Raw genomic sequence first — 19766 nt, forward strand, 5'->3', positions numbered from 1 at the left:
CCAGAAAGCTAGCCCACATATTACATATAATGATCTTCTGGTTCTACTCATTTCACTTAGCATCAGTTCAGTAAGTCTCTCCAGACCTCTCTGAAATCATCCTCTTGGTCGTTTCTTATAGAACAATAATATTCCACAACATTCATATACCATAATTTATTCAGCCATTCTCCAATTGATGGGCATCCACTCAGTGTCCAGTTTCTAGCCACTACAAAGAGGGCTGCCACAAACATTTTTGCACATGTGGGTCCCTTTCCCTTCTTTAAGATCTCTTTGGGATATAAGCCCAGTAGAAACACTGCTGGATGAAAAAGTATGCACAGTCTGATAACTTTTTGAGCATAGTTCCAAATCGCTCTCCAGAATGGTTACATCCGTTCACAGTTCCACCAACGATGTATCAATGTTCTAGTTTTCCCACATCCCCACCACCATTCGTCATTATCTTTTCCTGTTATTTTAGCCAATGTGAGAGGTGTGTAATGGTATTTCAGAGTTGTCTTAATTTGCATTTCTCTGATTAATAATGACTTGGAGCATCTTTTCATTTGACTAGAAATAGTTTCAATTTCTTCATCTGAAAATTGTCTGTTCATATCTTTTGACCATTTATCAACTGGAGAATGGCTTGAATTCTTATAAATTTGAGTCAATTCTCTATATATTTTAGAAATGAGGCCTTTATCTAAACCTTTAAATGTAAAACTGTTCTCCCACTTTATTGCTTCCCTTCTACTCTTGTCTCCATTAGTTTTGTTTGTACAAAAACTTTTTAACTTAATATAATCAAAATTATTTTGTGATCAATAATGATCTCTGGTTCTTTGGTCACAAATTCTTTCCTTCTCTGTAATTCTTTTGGTGGTTTTCTGGAGGTTGCAGGGCAGCCTTCCTTTCAGTAGAGTAATCACCACAAGAATAGCCAGGTGTTAAAGTCCAAAAGTCTTTATTGTCTCCTTTACCTGCCTTTATTTGTCTCCTTTGCTAGCTTTCTTGTGGCCTTCTGAGGGAAGTTGGTTTCATTGAAGAAAATGCAGGAGGACAGGCCAGCCACTACAGGATATGAGATGGGATGAATGAATCTGTCTCTCACTCCCCCAGGAGAGCCACCAGGAGACCGAAGATGGAATGAATCTTTCTCCTTGGCTCCGAGAGCTTGAGCTCCTGCCTCCAGTCCTTTGTCTTCTCTGCCTCTTAATGAATCTGGCTGGCTCCCAGCTTATATGCTTTACACTGAGTATAAACCAATCATTATATCACTAGGAAACCAATTATTTGTTGTAAGATTAAATCAATCATATTGAACTTAGAGAACTATTAATAACCACGCTAAACTAGATGACCATTGTCTTCAATTCTACTGACTTAACACCTTGTAAAAATCCTTGTTTCAGAGTTCTGGCCCATAAAACTTCTCCATAGATCTGAGACCCTATGTTCTTCTAATTTGTTTATAATATCATTCTTTTCAGGGGTCCTAAAACTATGGCCCGTGGGCCAGATGCGGCAGCTGAGGACATTATCCCCTCACCCAGGGCTATGAAGTTTCTTTATTTAAAGGCCCACAAAGTTTTTGTTTTTACTATAATCCATCCCTCCAACAGTCTTAGGGACAGTGAACTGGCCCCCTATTTAAAAAGTTTGAGGACCCCTGGATGTTTGAGGATTTACTTCTTCCTCTGTTAATCTGGGCAAGCTATATTTTTGAATGCATTCTTCTATTTCATTTAAGTTGTTGAATTTATTGGCATAAAGTTGGGCAAAGTAACTCCTAATTATTGCTCTAATTTCCTCTTCATTAGTGGTGAGTTCTCCCTTTTCATTTTTAAGACTAACAATTTGATTGCCCTCTTTCCTTTTTTAAATCAGATTACTAAGGGTTTGTCTATTTTGTTGTTTTTTTTTCATAGAACCCCCTCTTAGTTTCATTAATTAATTCAATAGTTTTTTTTACTTTCAATTATATTGGTCTCTCCTTTTATTTTTAGAATTCCAAGTTTAGTGTTTGACTGGGGGTTTTTAATTTGTTCTTTTTCTAGTATTTTTAGTTGCAAGCCCAATTCATTGACCTTCTCTGTCTCTATTTTATGCAAGTAGGCCTCTAGAGATATGAAATTTCCCCTTATTACTGCTTTGGCTGCATCCCACACATTTTGGTATGATGTCTCATTATTGTCATTTTCTTGGGTGAAGTTATTAATTATGTCTATGATTTGCTGTTTCACCCAATCATTCTTTAGTATGAGATTATTTAGTTTCCAATTATTTTTTGGTCTGTTTTCCCCTGGCTTTTTATTGAATGTAATTTTCATTGCATTGTGGTCTGAAAAGGATGCATTTACTATTTCTGCCTTACTGCATTTGAGTTTGAGGTTTTTATGTCCTAATATATGGCCAATTTTTGTATAGGTTCCATAAACTGCTGAGAAGAAAGTATACTCCTTTCTGTCTCCATTTAGTTTTCTCCAGAGATCTATCATAGCTAATTTTTCTAGTATTCTATTTACCTCTTTGACTTCTTTCTTATTTATTTTGTGGTTTGATTTATCTAATTCTGAGAATGCAAGGTTGAGATCTCCCACTATTATAGTTTTGCTGTCTATTTCTTCTTGCAGCTCTCTTAATTTCTCTTTTAAGAATTTAGATGCTATACCACTTGGTGCATATATGTTTAATACTGATATTGCTTCATTATCTATGCTACCCTTTAGCAAGATATGGTGCCCTTCCTTATCTCTTTTAATTAGATCAATTTTTGCTTTTGCTTGATCTGAGATCAGGATGGCTACCCCTGCTTTTTTGACTTCACCTGAAGCATAGTAGATTCTGCCCCAACCTTTTACCTTTACTCTGTATCTATCTCCCTGCTTCAGGTATGTTTCCTATAAACAACATATTGTAGGATTCTGGCTTTTAATCCATTCTGCTAACCGCTTCCTCTTTATGGGGGAGTTTACCCCATTCACATTTATGGTTAAAATAACCAATTCTGTATTATTTGTCATCTTGTTAACCCCTTATGCTTTTTCCCCTTCCTTCCCCCTTACCCCCTCCCCAGTATTAAACTTGCGAGCACCACTTGCTTCTCACAGCCCTCCCTTTTATTATCCCTCCCCCTACCTTAGAGTTCCTCCCCTATTTTACTCCTTTCCCTCACAGTTTCTGTATTCCCTTCTGCTTAGCTTATTCCTTCCCTTTTCACTTTTCCCCTCCCACTTTTCAATGAGGTAGGAGAAGTTTCACCATAAATCGAATATGGCTAAAATTTTTCTCTTTAAAAATATGGAATGCATCACAAATTTGCATATCATCCTTGCATAAGGGCCATGCTAATCATCTCTGTATCATTCCAATTTTTTAGTATATGTGCTGCTGAAGCAAGCACCCAGATGAATTTTGTTGTTATTTTTTCTAGGTCATTAAAACGGTTTTGGGGGAGTCTGATTGATATAGCACTAAATAAATAGATTATTTTAGGTAGTATTGTCATCTTTATTATATTTGCTCGACCTATCAAAGAGCACTTAATATTTTTCCAATTGGTTAGCTCTGACTTTATTTGTATGGAAAGTGTTTTATAGTTTTGCTAATATAGTTCCTGACTTTCCCTTGGCAGATGGATTCCCAAATATTTTATACTATCAGCAATTACTTTATTTTATTATTATTATTATTATTATAGCTTTTTATTTACAAGATCTATGCATGGGGAATTTTTCAGCATTGACAATTGCAAAACCTTTTGTTCCAATTTTTCCCCTTCTTCCCCCCACCTCCTCCCCCAGATGACAGGTTGACTGATATGTTACATATGTTAAAGTATATGTTAAATACAATATATGTATATATGTCCATACAGTTATTTTGCTGTACAAAAAGAATCGGACTCTGAAATAGTGTATAATTAACCTGTAAAGGAAATCAAAAATGCAGGCAGACAAAAATAGAGGGATTGGGAATTCTATGTAGTGGTTCATACTCATTTTCCAGAGTTGTTTTGCTGGATGTAGCTGGTTCTATTCATTACTGCTCTATTGGAACTGATTTGGTTCATCTCATTGTTGAAGAGGGCCACATCCATCAGAATTGATCATCATATAGTATTGTTGTTGAAGTATATAATGATCTCCTGGTCCTGCTCATTTCACTCAACATCACTTCATGTAAGTCTCTCCAGGCCTTTCTGAAATCATCCTGTTGGTCATTTCTTACCGAACAATAATATTCCATAATATTCATATACCACAATTTATTCAGCCATTCTCCAATTGATGGGCATCCACTCAGTTTCCAGTTTCTGGCCACTACAAAGAGGGCTGCCACAAACATTCATGCACATACAGGTCCCTTTCCCTTCTTTATGATCTCTTTGGGATATAAGCCCAGTAATAACACTGCTGGATCAAAGAGTATGCACAGTTTGATAATTTTTTGAGCATAGTTCCAGATTGCTCTCCAGAATGGCTGGATGTATTCACAGTTCCACCAACAATGTATCAGTGTCCCTGTTTTCCCACATCCTCTCCAACATTCTGCATTATTTTTCCCTGCCATTCTGGCCAATCTGACAGGTGTGTAGTGGTATCTCAGAGTTGTCTTAATTTGCATTTCTCTGATTAATAATGACTTCGAGCCTCTTTTCATATGGGTAGAAATAGTTTCAATTTCTTTGTGTGAGAATTTCTCCAGTAGAAAGGAAATACTCCAGGAGGTTGGGGCGTGCCCTTAATTGGCAAGCTAAATCCTGAAAGGGACTTAGCATCTTAAAAGAGGTAGTTAGCGTAAGGAGGAGAAGAGAGATTGGGAAGCATAGTGGAGTTAAGGGAGATACCATGTGGTATGGGGGAAGGGAAAAGATACCATGAGTGAAGTGCCTTGGCAGGCTGATCCAAAGGAAGGTAGCAGCTACAGAATAGCTACAAATAAGTTTTATAGGAGAAACTTAACCTCAGGGATATGACTGAAATTTCCACAGAGGATGCGTCTCAGGAACTTGACATAATTTGGATAGTAAAGATTGAATAATCAGGAAAGGGAGGTCTAGTTAGACTTGGACTTTTAGGGTGGGGCCAAGGAATCAAACTGAAAATAGATTCTGGACCCCAGTAGAGAAAAGGACAAACCTGACTCAGAGAGATTGGAAACTGAGAATAAGATGGTGGAAGAAATGTATTAAGAATGGTGTGAGAGGTCTTCAAAGGTTAATAAATAAAGAGGAGGGATTGTATAGCATAAACTGAGTGAAGATCTCTCATAAGAATGTGGTCTTAATTTATGCCCCAATTGTAATTTAAAACTTTTCAATAGCAAGTTAAGCTATAGCTAAAAGCTGCAGGTGTTTGAATCTTTTTCCTCCTCTCACCCTCTCCACCTCATACTTAAGTACTTAATGGGTAAAGAGTTTATTTACTAGTATTCTTTTGTTTCTGGGATAGATTTCTGTTTAGAGTTTAAGACTGGATTCCCCCAGACATTGGGAGAAAAGTTCAGAAGAAGGAGTAGGAGTTTCTGCTTTAGGGTCTATATAATACTATGTTTGCAGTTTGTGCTTTGCACTTCTTTATTGACAACACTTTGTCTGTTAGGAGTTGCCCTTTCTTACAAGATTGTAATAAATCCTTTTTTATTTTTATTTTTATTTTTTAACCTTGAGAGTCTCTGATTTTAATTTGGATTGGGGTCATAGCTGTCTCACATACTTTTTCATGGTTTTTTCCTCTTTTGATCAGATTTTTTTGTTGTTGTTCAGCATAATAAATATGGAAATATGGATAGATAAATTGCAAACATTTAATCTGGATCAGATTGCTTGCTGTCTTGGGGAGGGGAGGAGAATAGAAGGAGAAAAATTTGGAACACAAAATTCTGCAAAGGTGGAATGTTGAAAACTAGCTTTGCATATGTTTTGGAAAAAATAAAATACCATTAAAAATAGAAATGTATTCATGAGGTGACACAATGACAAATGAAAGAGTGTTAGATTTCCATTTGATGAATAAATGAATGACTGTCTCACCACATGGGGCAAACTCTCAAGTTATTTTTGACTTTCCAGTATATCCCTGTAGAATATTCTTATAAAAATTCAATTGTTTTTCTTTCGTTTGTTTATTGTACAACATAGTGAACTTCGTATAACAAATTTGCAAAGAAACATAGGTAAATATAAAAGGAAGACAGACATATACAACAAGATCTTATTTAGATTTTTCTAGCAAGAATTTGTACTAATTCAAAACTAGGCTAGGCTGAAGTTAATAAGGCAAAGTCTTTTTATTGGCTAAAATTTTAATGACTTCACCTAGTAAGGAAAGTATTTCATTTAAAATTTTCTTAATAAATGCATAAACACCCACTTGCATATAATTAGCATATAAATGACATTATTTTCATTCATTAAATTCCTAAATAACTTTTTCAAAGCAATTTAGTACTTTGCCTAGGCTGTTACTATTTATATGTGAAATAAAAAAGCATTATCTAAAATCACTCTACTACTAGCTCAGGTTTTTCCACTAATCAGTGCATTTGGATTCCAATTAGTCCAAATGAATGAGTTTTTACTTAAAAAAAAAAAAAGGGGTGACCACTGTTATCCTTGCCTTTAAGAAATTTATATCACCACAATAGCATCATACAAGCTGATATTGTTATCTACATAGGGATAAACTAAAAGTTAGTACTTTTCAGTCTGTAAAGATGAAGACTGACAGAGATAATTTTAAAGACTTTAGCATTGGGAAAGGCCTATTTAAGATGAAAACAGACTTGTGTGTTAAGTTCTAGATACCTAAGGAGCAACCCTTGAAATGTGAAGTACAGATCAAAAAGCATCTGAATTGATTAAGAATTGATAAGTGAAAATACAAATAAAGGTGGTCTTCATATTCTCTGAGTATTTCTTACTTCCTCTGAAGTTAGTATAGTCTAGACATGTTAGTTCATTGGTACAGGCAATGTCTCTTGAGGAAATTCTCAAATAATGTAGTTTAGTGACTACTTTATAATTTATGGTGTATAGAGTTGATTTAGGTATTGAGAGGTTTAATGACTATACAGATAGGCTGAGTCAGAGCCTGAACTCAGGTCTTTTTGAACTATGACCTAGTTTCTTTCTTTCTTTTTTTAAATTAATTTTTATTATTTCTCTCTCTCCCTGGCCTCCCCTTTATTGCACAAGTTAAAAAAAAAATTAAAAACAAATACAGAGACCAGGAAAATAAATTTTCACATTAGCCATGTCCAAAAATAAATTGTTTCATTTTGAATTTAAGTTCATCACTTCTTTGACAGAAGGTGGATGACATGATTTATCTTTAGTCCTCTGGACTAATAGTTTATGAGTGTATAATAAATCAGGGCTCTAAAGTCTTTCAAAATTGTTTTTCTCTATAATGTTACCATTGTAAAAATTGTTCTAGTTATCCTAATTTATTTTGAATCAGATCATAGACATGATGAGGTCCTGAATGATGGGTGTGGTTGGCAGAAAGAAACTGGAGCATTAATGAAATTGTTCTCTGGGGCAAACAGGGGAAAAATCTTGGATAGAGATCAATTCGCTTCTGTGGTTCCACCCTATTCCACCCTATTTCTAGTCAGAAATCCAAGTTATGTCAAGTCCTTGAGGCTCACCCTCTATGGAGGTTGTGGGCAGCCTCTCCTTGCCATGTCCTGTCAGAAATCCCAGTAATGTCCCTGAAGTTAAATTTTCCCTATAAATCTGCTAATAGAACATGCTGTCTCTGCTGCACTCTTTTGGGTCAGTCTGCCATGGTATTCTGTCTCATGGTGTCTTTCCTCTTACCTCATCCTCATGTCATGTAGGGTATCCCTCCTAACCCTACTCTGTCCTATGGTATCTCTCCTCTCAGACCCTACTTCTCTTTATAGCCAACTCTTTTAAGGTGCCAAGTACCTTTAAGAATTTAGTCTGCTAGCTAAGGGCTTGCCCCAACCTCATAGAACATTTCTTGGGGAAACTTGCCCTTTTCATCATTAATTATTAAAACCCTTTCCTATGCTCTCCTACTCTGTTTACCATTTACCATTACTTGTATCTCTTCTACCTTTCTTTTGTCTGTAACCTCTTTTCCTAAATAAATCTACCTTTTGCCAAAGAGAATGGCCATTGTGAATTCTTCACATGACCAAATCCCAACTTCAGTGTCTACCATCCTCTGATGTCTACAAACCATATCAGCTGCATCAGGCATTTTTTCCAATTTTCTCTAAAATTTTCCATTTCATCATTTCTTGTTGATAATATAATATTCCTTTATGCTATTATATTTATATACCACAATTTGTTTAGCCATTCCCCAATCCCCTATGATTTCCAATTTTTGGCTACTAAAAAAAAGAGCTACTATAAATATTTTTATCCATGTAGTTCTCTTTTTTTCTTTGATCTCTTTGGGATTACAGACCTAGTAGTAGTATATAGCTAAGTCAAATGATATGCAGAGTATAGTATCTTTTGGGGAATAGTTCCAAACTACTTTCTGGAATAGTGGGATCAACTTATTACTCCACCAACAATGTGTTGCTGTTGTTTTTTCTCCCCTGTAATTTCTATAATATTTGTCATTTTTCTCTTTTTTTTTCCTCTTTGCCATTTTGATAGTTGTGAGATGGAACCTCAGAGCTTTTTAATTTGTATTCTGAAGAAAAGTTTTTTCACATAGCTATTGATCATGTGCATTTTTTCCTGTGACCAAATAATCTACTGGGGAATGCCTCTTAAATTAATATATATCTTTGATATGAGACCTTTATCAGAGAAATTTACAGCAATTTTTTTCCAATTATTAATTTTCTAATTTTGGCGACATTAGGTTTGTGCAAAACAATTTCAATTTTATGCAATCAAAATTGCCAATTTTCTTTTTTGTGACTTTCTTTATCACTCATTTAGTCAGGAATTCTTCCTTTATCCATACACCTGAGAATTTTTCTTTGCCTTTATAAATAGTTTATGCCACATTTATATAAGAATCATGTAGGCATTTGGAGTCTGTCTATCTATCTATATACCTAGTATATTGATTAATAGTCAGTTTACACCAAACAGCTTTCCAGTTTTCTGAGAAATTTTTTTGTCAAATAAGCTTTCCCCTAGTAACTGGGGTCTTAAGATTTATCTAAAATTATGCTATTGTGTTCTCTTGCCTCTTTATGTTCTGTACTTAATCTATTCCACTGACTGATCTCTCTGTTTTAGCTAGTATCAAATTATTTTAATAATAACTACTTTATAGTATAATTTGAGATCTGGTGTTGATAGACCCACTTTCTTGTCACTTTTTCAATATAAATTGAAATAAAATTTCCTATGAATTTTGTCATTTTTTCTAGCTCAAAAGATGAATCCTTTGGTAATTTTGATTGGCTTAAGACTGAGTAAAAGTAAATTAATTTAGTTAATATGTTCTTTGTATTATACTGGCTCAATTTATTTATGAGCAATTAAGATTTTTTTATATTACCTCTTGCTAGGAGCAGCTGGATGGTGCAGTGGATAGAGCATGGACCTTGAATCTAGTCTAAGACACTTTAACATTTCCTATCTGTGTGACTCCTGGAAAGTCACTTAACCCTAAAAACCTTTCACACATTTCCTCTCTTGTTAAAGCATAATAGATTTACTCCAGCCTCTTATATTAACTCTTTGGTTTCTTGAAACCATCATATTGTTGGACTCTTTTATTTTTTAATTTCATTTTTCTTTTTTCTTCTGTTTTATGGGTGAGTTCATCACATTTATGTTCATAGTTATGATTGTTAACTGAATTTTTCTCTGTCCTATCATGTTATATATTTTCCTCTCATCACAGTTCCTTTTTTGTTTCTTAACAAATAAAAGGAAAATCATAAAAGGAAATTTACCCAGTACTTGTGATCTATAAGTGAAATGATTTTTTTCTTTTCTTTTATCATTTCTCTCTTACTCTTGTGTTGTCCCAACCTGGCTTTTTATCTTTGATTCTTTATGTTTTTATTCTACCTTCATATTTCTTTCTCTGAAATTGAATTTGTTTTATGACTTTTCCCTCAGTTCCCTCTCCTTTACTATTTTCCTATGTATTTTTATATTGAGGGTATGTGTGTAATTGTGTTTGCTCTTTCTTTGAGGATGAAAGTGATATAGTAGGATGTCTGATTCTTCCTACCTCTTTCTTCATGATAAAAAATTTTTTCATCTTATGTATCTTTATCATGGAATAATGATTTCTAACCCTTTCCTTTTCCAATAAAATCCCTTGTCTCTCTTTTTTAACATCTTTAACTGAGACCTACAGTCCTTTTTATAATATTTACCTTTTTCTATGACCTTTAAAGATACTAGGGTTCTGAGAAAACATTTATTTTTTATCCTCTCTAGCATTTATACAATTTATTCCCCCATGTTTCCTGACAAATAAAGGTATGAATTTTTCTATATTTTTCTTGACTTATGCATTTTTATTTTAAATGATTGTTTTGTCCTCAGTTCTGTTGTTAACCTTTATTTTTTGCCTATTTGCAATATGGAATTTCAAGCTCTCCATTTCTTTATGATGGTGGCTTCAAAATTTTGTGTAATTCTTATTATGCTTCCTTGGTATTTGAACTCTTTTTTTTTTTTTAATATTTGTAATATTCTGTCCTTGAAAGTATTGAATTTCTTGCCATGATATTCCTGTAAGTTTCTGTTGTAGGATTTCTTTTAGGATGAAAGTAGTGAATTCTTTGTTTTTACATTATAAAAACAGTACACTGTACTCTGTCTCTAAGAATTCTTGGCAACTTTTGTTTGTAATTCCTTAAAATATGATATCTAGACTTTTTTTGTTGTTATGATTTTCATTAGTCCTATGATTCTTAGATTATCTCTCTTTGACCTGTTTTCCTTATTAGCTTTTTTTTTTTTTTAATATTGCGTTTCTTTATTTTCTTCTGCGTTTTTTTTCAATTTTGCAATGTTTGTTTATTTAGGTCTTACTGTGTTGCTATTTTCTGATTGGTTCATGTGGAGAGCCAGCAGCAAGCAGGGTACCCAGAATGCTATGCAGGGATTAACATACTTTCTGTGCAGCTGTAGATTGCTTTGCAAGCAGGCTCACCACTCCCCCATGACCAAGGCTGAGAACAGGACGTGCTAACGATAGGTACTGAACAGCAGCTAGCACAAGAATGTAATCAGCCTGAAAGTCATCAATCTTAAAGATATATAAACCCAGGCTCTCACATCTATAAACGGAATTCTTTGCTGAAGCACCCATCTGTCCCATATTATGGGTGAGGCCCTTGAGCTGGTCTCAGGTTCATTCTAATTTGGGCATTAAGATCTAGGGTGAGGTTTCCATTGTCTGTTCTAAGATGTCAGTTTTCCTTAATATTCTTTTCATCCTAAGTATTCATGTTGTCCCTCCTTTCATTTTATTTCTTTTTCTTTATTAGTGCTTGTGTCCAGGACATATTTTTCCTCTAGAACTTTAATTTTATTTATGAAATTGATGTCTTCTTGCAACTTAATCCCTGAGCAGTTCAAAGTGTTTCTGCATAGTATCTGGTGTTTTCCTTGGTTTGTTCAGCTCAGCATCATCCCTACTATCTATCCTAGGTGCCCAGTTCTTGGAATAGGTTCCACCTTTGCCCTGTTGAATGGAGAGTCTTGAGTGGGATGGTCAATACCAGGCCCCATCTTTCAAGGACTTTAGAGTTGCTCCAAGTTCTGAGCTCTACCTAGGGCCTCCCTTTTGCCCAGAACTCCCAGCTGCTCCCTTGATTTTGTCTAGGGTCCTTTCCTACTTGTGTCAGGCTCAAGGGCTATTGTGGCCTCTACCATATGGGGCTCCTTTCATAGGGCTTCCTCATGCCACAGAGCTCTATGGATGCCCTTAAGTTATTATCTGGTGCTTCCCCTAACCTTCCTTCTTTCCTAGCTTGTGGGGCTGCTTTAGCATTCATGTTGGCTTATGACAAAGGGCTTTGGATTGATCTCCTACCTTTGTGCTCAGGATTATCCCCTCCCAGCTGTGGGGCTCCAGGCTCCAGCTTGTGATGGACCTCAAGAGTTGTCATGGAGCTGCATTGTATTGTACTTTCAACATTCATGGTTTGTCATTCAAGATTTCTGCATCATTGTTGAGGTTCTTTTGTGCATCTCTTATCTGGGTAGTGGGGTCTGTGAGTTATTGTCCTTATTGAGGGTATCTACAGGAGAACCCAATTCCTCTGGTTCCTAGAATATCACCAATTTCTCCCTCAAGGTCAAGTTTCTATTTAATTTTCCACTCTCTCCTTAGGAGATTGGCAGAATCAAAAATCCTAACACAGAATTATTCATGATTAAATGATTAGTCCCTTTTTCATCTCTTCCCCCTTAACACTATCATCTACCTTATCAAGTACATTTGTTGGTCCAATCTTTCCATGAGTGACTATCAGTTAGTTTCTCAGGGATGATTTGTTGGTAGGTATTACAAAAGAGAATCAGTGGAATATCAAATAATCAAGAGAAGTCCTTGGGAAAACTGATGAAACCTATGAGTTTTTTGGTAACAGGTTAAAGGTAAAATAGAGGATGTCAAATCCTATCTTAGATTTTGGTTGAGGAAGTTACATCAAAAAGCTTAATCAACAATTAGTTCATTCCTTGAATAAGCATATAGTTGTAATTCAGTTTTTTTTTGTTAAATACAGAATAAAATAGCATCTCATAATTTTTGTTTCTATTTTAAGATAAAGTCCCAAACATTTTCATTAAAAAACAAACACACAAAAATTTATTTTGAAATGTTGGTTTATTTCAAACAGATTTGATGAAGTCCTTGAGAGTAGGGACTGTCTTTTGGCTTTTTGTATCCTCAGCACTTAGCACAACAGTGCTAGGAATATAATGGATACTTAATGCTTATTAATTGATTAATTATTTTAATCAATCCTCCCTCCCCATTTCCTGTCCATAGAGAGTCAAGAACACTTTTAAAGCTGGACCTTCTTAAGGGATGATGATAGCTATAGGACATTCGGATCATGAATGCTTCTTCTTCTTCTTCTTTTTTTTTTTTTTGGCTTTGGCAATTGGGATTAAGTGACTTGCCCAGGATCACACAGCTAGGAAGTGTTAAGTGTCTGAGACCAGATTTGAACTAAGGTCCTCCTGACTTCAGGACTGGTGCTCTATCCATTGCATCACCTAGCTGCCCCATGCATGCTTCTTTATGTGCTAAGTAGTGGGGATAGGGAGTACCAAGAAAGTATTTGTGAAATCAGGAAAGTACCAAAAAGAAGATGTCAAAAATTTTAGCTATGTTCCATTAAGTACATATCTACACACACACACAAAATACATGCACATATAAATACACATGCAAATACACATGTGAAGGTATATGTGTATGGGTATATGAAAATATACTTACATGCATATATATGTACACATACATACATACATGCATGTAACTTTGTGGATAGCAGTTAATATTTAAAACTAGTTCTCAATGAATTTTATTGTTTGTAATTTATACACAGTGCACATGACATTTGCAAAGTGTTTTATGCTCCTTATCAACATTCTATGATACCACCACAAAATAATTAATTTTTACATTAAAAATGTATAAAATCTCATTTTAAAAAATGGACTTCGATAACATTTAACCTATTTTATTATCCCAACATTAAAAAAAGAGGAAATTGAAAATATCTGAAACTTAGCTTTTTCAGATGTCAAACTTTTATAACCTTATTAATATTCCATCCAATTGCCAAGTTGATCTACATGTAGAAAAGCATTATTATTTTAGTGCACAAATCTATTTAAATAAGATTTTTAATTAAGATATGGACTGGGCTATTTTCAATTAGGATGCTTTATTTGGACATAGGAAAAAAATATGAAATGAGAAATATTAAATGCTATTTCCCCACCTGTTTGGTCAGGGAAAGGTTCCTACTTATTCTTGGATTGATTACGTGTGTCATTTTACATGTAGCTATTAAACTGTAAGAGCAAGTAATTATTTAGAGGGAAGTCCTCTTATGATTATAGTCCTCAGTTACTAACGTTAATAAGCCTGCAAATCTGATGTGTTTCTGGGATCACATGAATAAATTACAAGGATTTGAATAGGAATTGCACATCAGTTTTTCCATGTCTCAATGTCCCCTTTTTTATAGAGCCCTTACTTCTATTTTGGTTTCCTACAAGATTCTTTCTTGCCATAGGGGTGCAAATATGTGCATAGATCAGACAGGTTGTTGAAAATATAGCTTCCAAGTACTTTAGGCTAGGATGCATGAATACCCTTTTTGAAAGTTATTTTACTCGCTTAGTACTTCTACTATGGGAAGGAGAAGTTTAAAAAAAATCCCTCCAAAACATATTTGCCATTTACTCCTATTTTCCTTGGAGCTAACACTTGACCTCCAACTTTCAGTTTCCTTGTCTGTAAAGTGAGGGAAGTTGACTCTAGATAACCTCAAAAGTCACAGTCCTAAATCTGACCTTATGTGTCCTAAGAATTATCCATATTGTCTCACTATCATATTGCCTACCAGTTGCATTTGGTACTTAATCCTTACAACAGTCCATCCTAATGTAGGCTGTGTGCACTCTGGTTAAACAGACACCAGACCAAGACTAATAGACTGCTGTGATGGAACTTTCCTTGGAGAATTTAGAGCAAAGGACAGATTCTCTTCTCTGTTTGGATAACCCAGGTTCAGTCTAATTAGGAAACTCTTTTGAGACATCTTATTGTACCCATAAATGAAACTGGTTGGTTGATAGACCAAAAAAAATCATCACTCTCTCTTTTATTTATAGTGCTCACTGGTAAGCAGCAGCATTCAGCAAAAACTTAACCTCGGGGGACCTACTTTTCTACTCTATGCAGTGCATCTGTCCTCAATGATTTAGCTTTTCCTTTTTTAAAAATTCTGTTTCTTCCTGTTGTAGCTTCTTTTTGTGTTTTTTATTCTATGCATTTTGCCAGAGAGCTAGGCAGCTTGTTATGTTCCATGATAAAAGGAGCCAGACAATCCAGATAGGTGATATATCCACATATTTAGTTCATAAAATTCACCCAACTGAGAAAAGTATATTGATGTACCTAGAAGGATGCCCAAAACTTATCAGTATGATTTTCTCTTTAAGAACTTGACATGTGTTCATTGAGAACCTGTTTTCAAGCCTATTTGAAATATTTATTCTTTGTTAATCGTGAGTAATTGTTTAGGCACATATACATATATATTTGTATATATGTACATATATATACATACATTTCTGTGTATATACACACATATTATATATATATTTATATATCCAAATGAAATATAATGAAGTTTTTTTTTAAAGAAAGGTTGACTTCCCCCTGCCCCCCCCCATATTATCTTCCATAGCAGATTGGAAACTCATTTGTATCTTAAAATCTTAGGAAGCTGCCCAGGGTATTGGGAAGTTATATGTTTGCCCACAGGTTACATAGCTAAGTATGTCAATGGCTGGACTTGAAGTCAATTCTTCCTGACTCCAAGGATATTATCTATACCCCATTGCCACTCCAATCCACAGCCTTAAAAAAATATTGCTCTGGAACTTGCATCATGTTAACTAGCCAAAATATCTACCATCTACTTAAAGCTCTCAAAAATAGCTCAAAAACAATGTTTTCACTCCTAGACAGACCAACTGACAACGATAAGGAGAAAAGACAGTCAAGCATTTCTCTGAAATTATCCTTACTTCTGGAAGTGACATCCTGGCCTGGGTATAGAAAATGAGAATAATTTTTACTTCACTTAAAATAGCTATATATTTTTAAACTGCCTGGGAAGTTGTATCTTGCTATTTGTAACCCACTAAATCTTAAGGCACAAAAGGTAAAATGTTTAGTAAATTTAGTGTGGGATACATTGTTTCCTATATGGTTTTTGTTTTATTTTTTGTTTATCCATGGCTTTCTAGTTCTTCCCCCTCCACCTTCCAGTCCTTTACTCTTACCCTCTCACCCCTCCCTATCCTGAGTAAGAGTTGTTACAAAGTTCCCAAACCATTAGCTTTAGGGAGACCCTATGAAGCTGAATTGTGTTTTCATAATGATAGGTTACTGAGCACAAATCAGAACCTTAACCACTGTCTAAAGATTTTTGTTTGTTTTTAACACTTTTAAAACTTGTTTTTGACACTAAATTAACAATTTGTTCACCCCCTCCCATAAATTTTATGGAAAAAACTCAATTATTGGTGAAGAATCCAATTCAATGCCAAAAATGTGAGGGAGAAGCTGAAGAGGTTTGCTTGAAGGTGACTGCCTGAAGAAAATTTGATCCGGCCTTCAACCGCTGGATAAACTACCCTCATTTTGTTGATGTATTCAGAAACTACATTGATATCTTGGTCACCTAGAAAATAAACAGAGAAAATGACAGGCAGCAGAAAAGAACAAGGGAGGAAATACAGTGAAAAATTGGTTTAGTTTTCCATTCTTCTTGGGATTAAGCTATGAAGGAAAATTTGCCCACCTGAAAAGGGTTTCGGGGATAGATAAGCATGGAAAAGACTTACTTCCCTCTTTTCTGCAGGGAGAGGGGACTTATCTTGCCTGTCCCCCTCACAAGGTCCTGAGTAGTCCATAAAATGAAGCTAGGCAAGAGCAAATGTAGGAATTTCATCTCCAAAAGGAGAAAGTGGTGGTGGTGGGGAGACCAATGCAGTCTGACTACAAATAAATGTAGATAATTGTGGTGACCACAGCAGAATTATACTTGGGAAAGTCTGTAGTTCAGATGTGGGGAATGTGTTGTCACTGATCATCCCTGACCTGGGATTACATTATGGGAAACCCCTGGTATGAAAACTCTATCTATTAATGTAGAGCAGCAACTCCCCTAAACTTTCAGTCTTAGAAAATTGCTTGGGTTCCTGAGAGGATAAGTGACCTTCCATCGTCAGAGAGCCAGTATGTGTCAGAGATGAGACTTGAATGCTGCTTTTCCTGAGCCTTAAGCTTTCCTCTATGTCCTGTCTCAAGACTTTGCCTGTGAATATGGAAATATGTACTTAAAGCAGAGGAACATGGAGCAAACTAGATCAGTAATAGTGGTGTGGCAAACTGAAATGGGATGTTTATCTTGATCCTGGTGGGTTCAGTTAACTTTTTAGATGTTTTCCTTGTCAGAAATTGTCATCCATAGAATCTCTAGCATCCCTTAGCCTGGGCCTGGAAGATTTAGAGCTGAGCATGAAAATCCTTCCACTGCCAGTAGAATAGCATGGAGAGGATTTAGATTTCCTATTCCTATTTCCTTTCAACTTGTTCTTCTTCCCCTTACGTCTTCCTCCCTCTTGCATATACCACCAGCCTTCCTATTATGGAATGATCCCTAGCATCAAGCTCACTCCTTATGATACTCTACTTCCTTTTTCCTTCTAGTCTTCTCTTAGGAACCAAAATTTTGTTCAAATAGCACTTTTCCCCTTCATTTCCCTTAGTCCTCAGAAACAACAACTGAAGTGAAAGTGAAGTGAAATGAAGTGCAACTAGATGAGGAAAAGGAGAGACCATCTAAGTTCTGAGCATGTGTCTATACATCTATTATCTTCTGCTGAGGAAAACAAAAAGGAAGATGACTTTGTTGCTAGGATTTTTTCAAAGCAGGTGACCCAAATTTTTTTTCCCTTCCTTCTTTCCTTCCTTTCTTCCTTCCATAGTGGGTTTTTAATTTTTTTTTTCCTGTCTGTTTTGAATGATCTGAGTGAGTGAGTGGTTACAAAAAGCATATGGCCCTTGGGAAGAATGGAACTGAAAATGAAGTTACATGATCTTAAGGAAATCCCTTCAGCTTTTGGTCTTTAATTTTCTTATTTGTAAAATGACCAATAAGAGTTCTTTGCTACGTCTAATATTCTGTGCTGTTATGACACTGCTTCTGTGACCATATCATCCTTTTACTCAGTAAATTCCAGTGGCTCATAATTATGCTTAGGATCATCAATATAAGCTCCTCTTTTGGACATTTAAAGGTCTTCATAACCTGGTCTCTTTCTATCTTTCCAATATTTTAAAATACTCTATGCCTCTTCATTTATTCTAATCAGTTCAGCTATTTTGGCCTAAATGTTGATCAGCACATTGACAATGCATTTAACATCTTCATGCCTTTGCATTGGCTTTGCCTCATGTCTGGAATGCACTCCCTCCTCATCTTTGCCTGTAGTAATAAGTACAATTATGTAGTGCTTTAAGGTTTGTAAAAGGCTTTACAAATATCTCACAACAATCCTGTTATATAGATACTATTATTATGCCCATTTTATAGATGAGGAAATTGAATCAGAGATTGTGACTTGCCAATGTTCTCACAACGAGTAAGTATCTGAGTCTAAATTTTAACAAAAGTCTTCCTGATTCCAGGTCCATTCTTTTTTGTTTGTTTATCTGACATATAATATTTATATATAATGCTTACTATGGGCCACATACTGTGCTAAGTAATTTTACAACTGTTATCTCATTTGATCCCCAAACCACTCTGGTTGAAACTATATTAACTCCATTTTAAAAATTCCTATTTTAGTCCCTCCACTCTTTTATTTTTTATTTTACAAATGAGAAAACTGAAGCAAAGAGATTATGTAATATGCTAAAGTTAAATAGTAAGTGTCTGCAGCTGGATTTGACCCCAGAACCAGCCTTCTATCCAATGCACCACCTTAGATGCCTGCAATCCCTGGCTTTCTTCAAATGTTACCTTTTACCTAAAACCTTTGTTGATTCTTTTCAATACTGTCTTCTAGAATTCATTTTGTATCTATCTATAATAACATCTACCTATCTAATAATATAATTATATAAGGTCTTCAATAGGTCTCAGTTTAACTGAGGCTACATTCATTTAGTGCTTAGGACTCGGTAGCAATTGAGACAAAGAATCTCCTCTTTCACCTAGTATAAACAAACAAATATTATATATCTATATATATATATAGATATATATATAGATATAGATATAGATATAGATATAGTTTGGGTTTTGATTGACTCAGATTGAATGTGAATAGTAATGGTGGCTATGGGTCTGATTTTGCTTTTTCTTTTCTGCCTGTCTTCGTAAAGTATGCCATGTGTGCATGGAGATATACTGCAAGTAAAATGGTTCTTAGACTTACCAGAATCATGCTTCAAAGATTCATCTCTAATCATTTGGAATCCATCCCCTCCTTCAGCAAGGAAGCTTGGGAGGACAAGCTTGTAGACTTCATCCATTTGGAGAGGCATATAAGTTGGCACTCGGCACTTGGTACAAAGGACATCTAAACTAATTACTCTGTTCCAAGGACTTTGTTTCAGATCATAGACTACATGGATTCCTAGGAAAGAAATGTGTATTTAAGTTATTGATGAATTTAGGGGTTTCTGAAGAAAGACAAGGTCTTGAGTGAAAATCTCACTGGAAGATGAAGGGAAGAAATGCACAATTATTGGAAGTGAGGTTGTGACTACCATTGCACAAAATGGAATGGCTAAACAAAATGTGATACATAAAGTAAAAAATTACAAAACTAAAAGAATTCAGAGAATCAAAGGAAGAAATATGAAGCAATGCAGAATAAAGTAAACAGAACCAGAAGACTAATGTACCCAATGATTACTAACACTGTAAATGGGATAGCAAATGCCATTATTATAAGGCTTTGTTAATTATATGATTATTATTAATTATATTTGCTAGCAAATATGGTTACTAATTTAATCCACAAAAGAAGAGAA

General features: G+C 35.1%; 1 protein-coding gene and 1 non-coding gene across 2 annotated transcripts in view; both read right to left on the reverse strand.

The window, feature by feature from the left end:
- Positions 1-3279: 3279 nt before the first annotated feature.
- Positions 3280-3388, reverse strand: LOC111721008. Its single transcript, XR_002770392.1, has one exon. It is a non-coding gene; the product is annotated as a U6 spliceosomal RNA (small nuclear RNA).
- Positions 3389-12772: 9384 nt separating this feature from the next.
- NT5E (5'-nucleotidase ecto) overlaps positions 12773-19766 on the reverse strand; it is an 82249-nt gene continuing 75255 nt past the window's right edge. Inside the window, exons 8-9 of the mRNA XM_003769260.4 lie at positions 19166-19366; positions 12773-16398 (exon numbers count right to left, since the gene is read on the reverse strand). Coding sequence (XP_003769308.2) covers positions 16235-16398; positions 19166-19366 — 365 coding nt within the window. The 3' untranslated portion in view covers positions 12773-16234. The remainder of the gene's footprint in view (positions 16399-19165; positions 19367-19766) is intronic.

Source organism: Sarcophilus harrisii, chromosome 4 (assembly GCF_902635505.1).
Source record: "Sarcophilus harrisii chromosome 4, mSarHar1.11, whole genome shotgun sequence".
Lineage (NCBI taxonomy): Eukaryota > Metazoa > Chordata > Mammalia > Dasyuromorphia > Dasyuridae > Sarcophilus > Sarcophilus harrisii.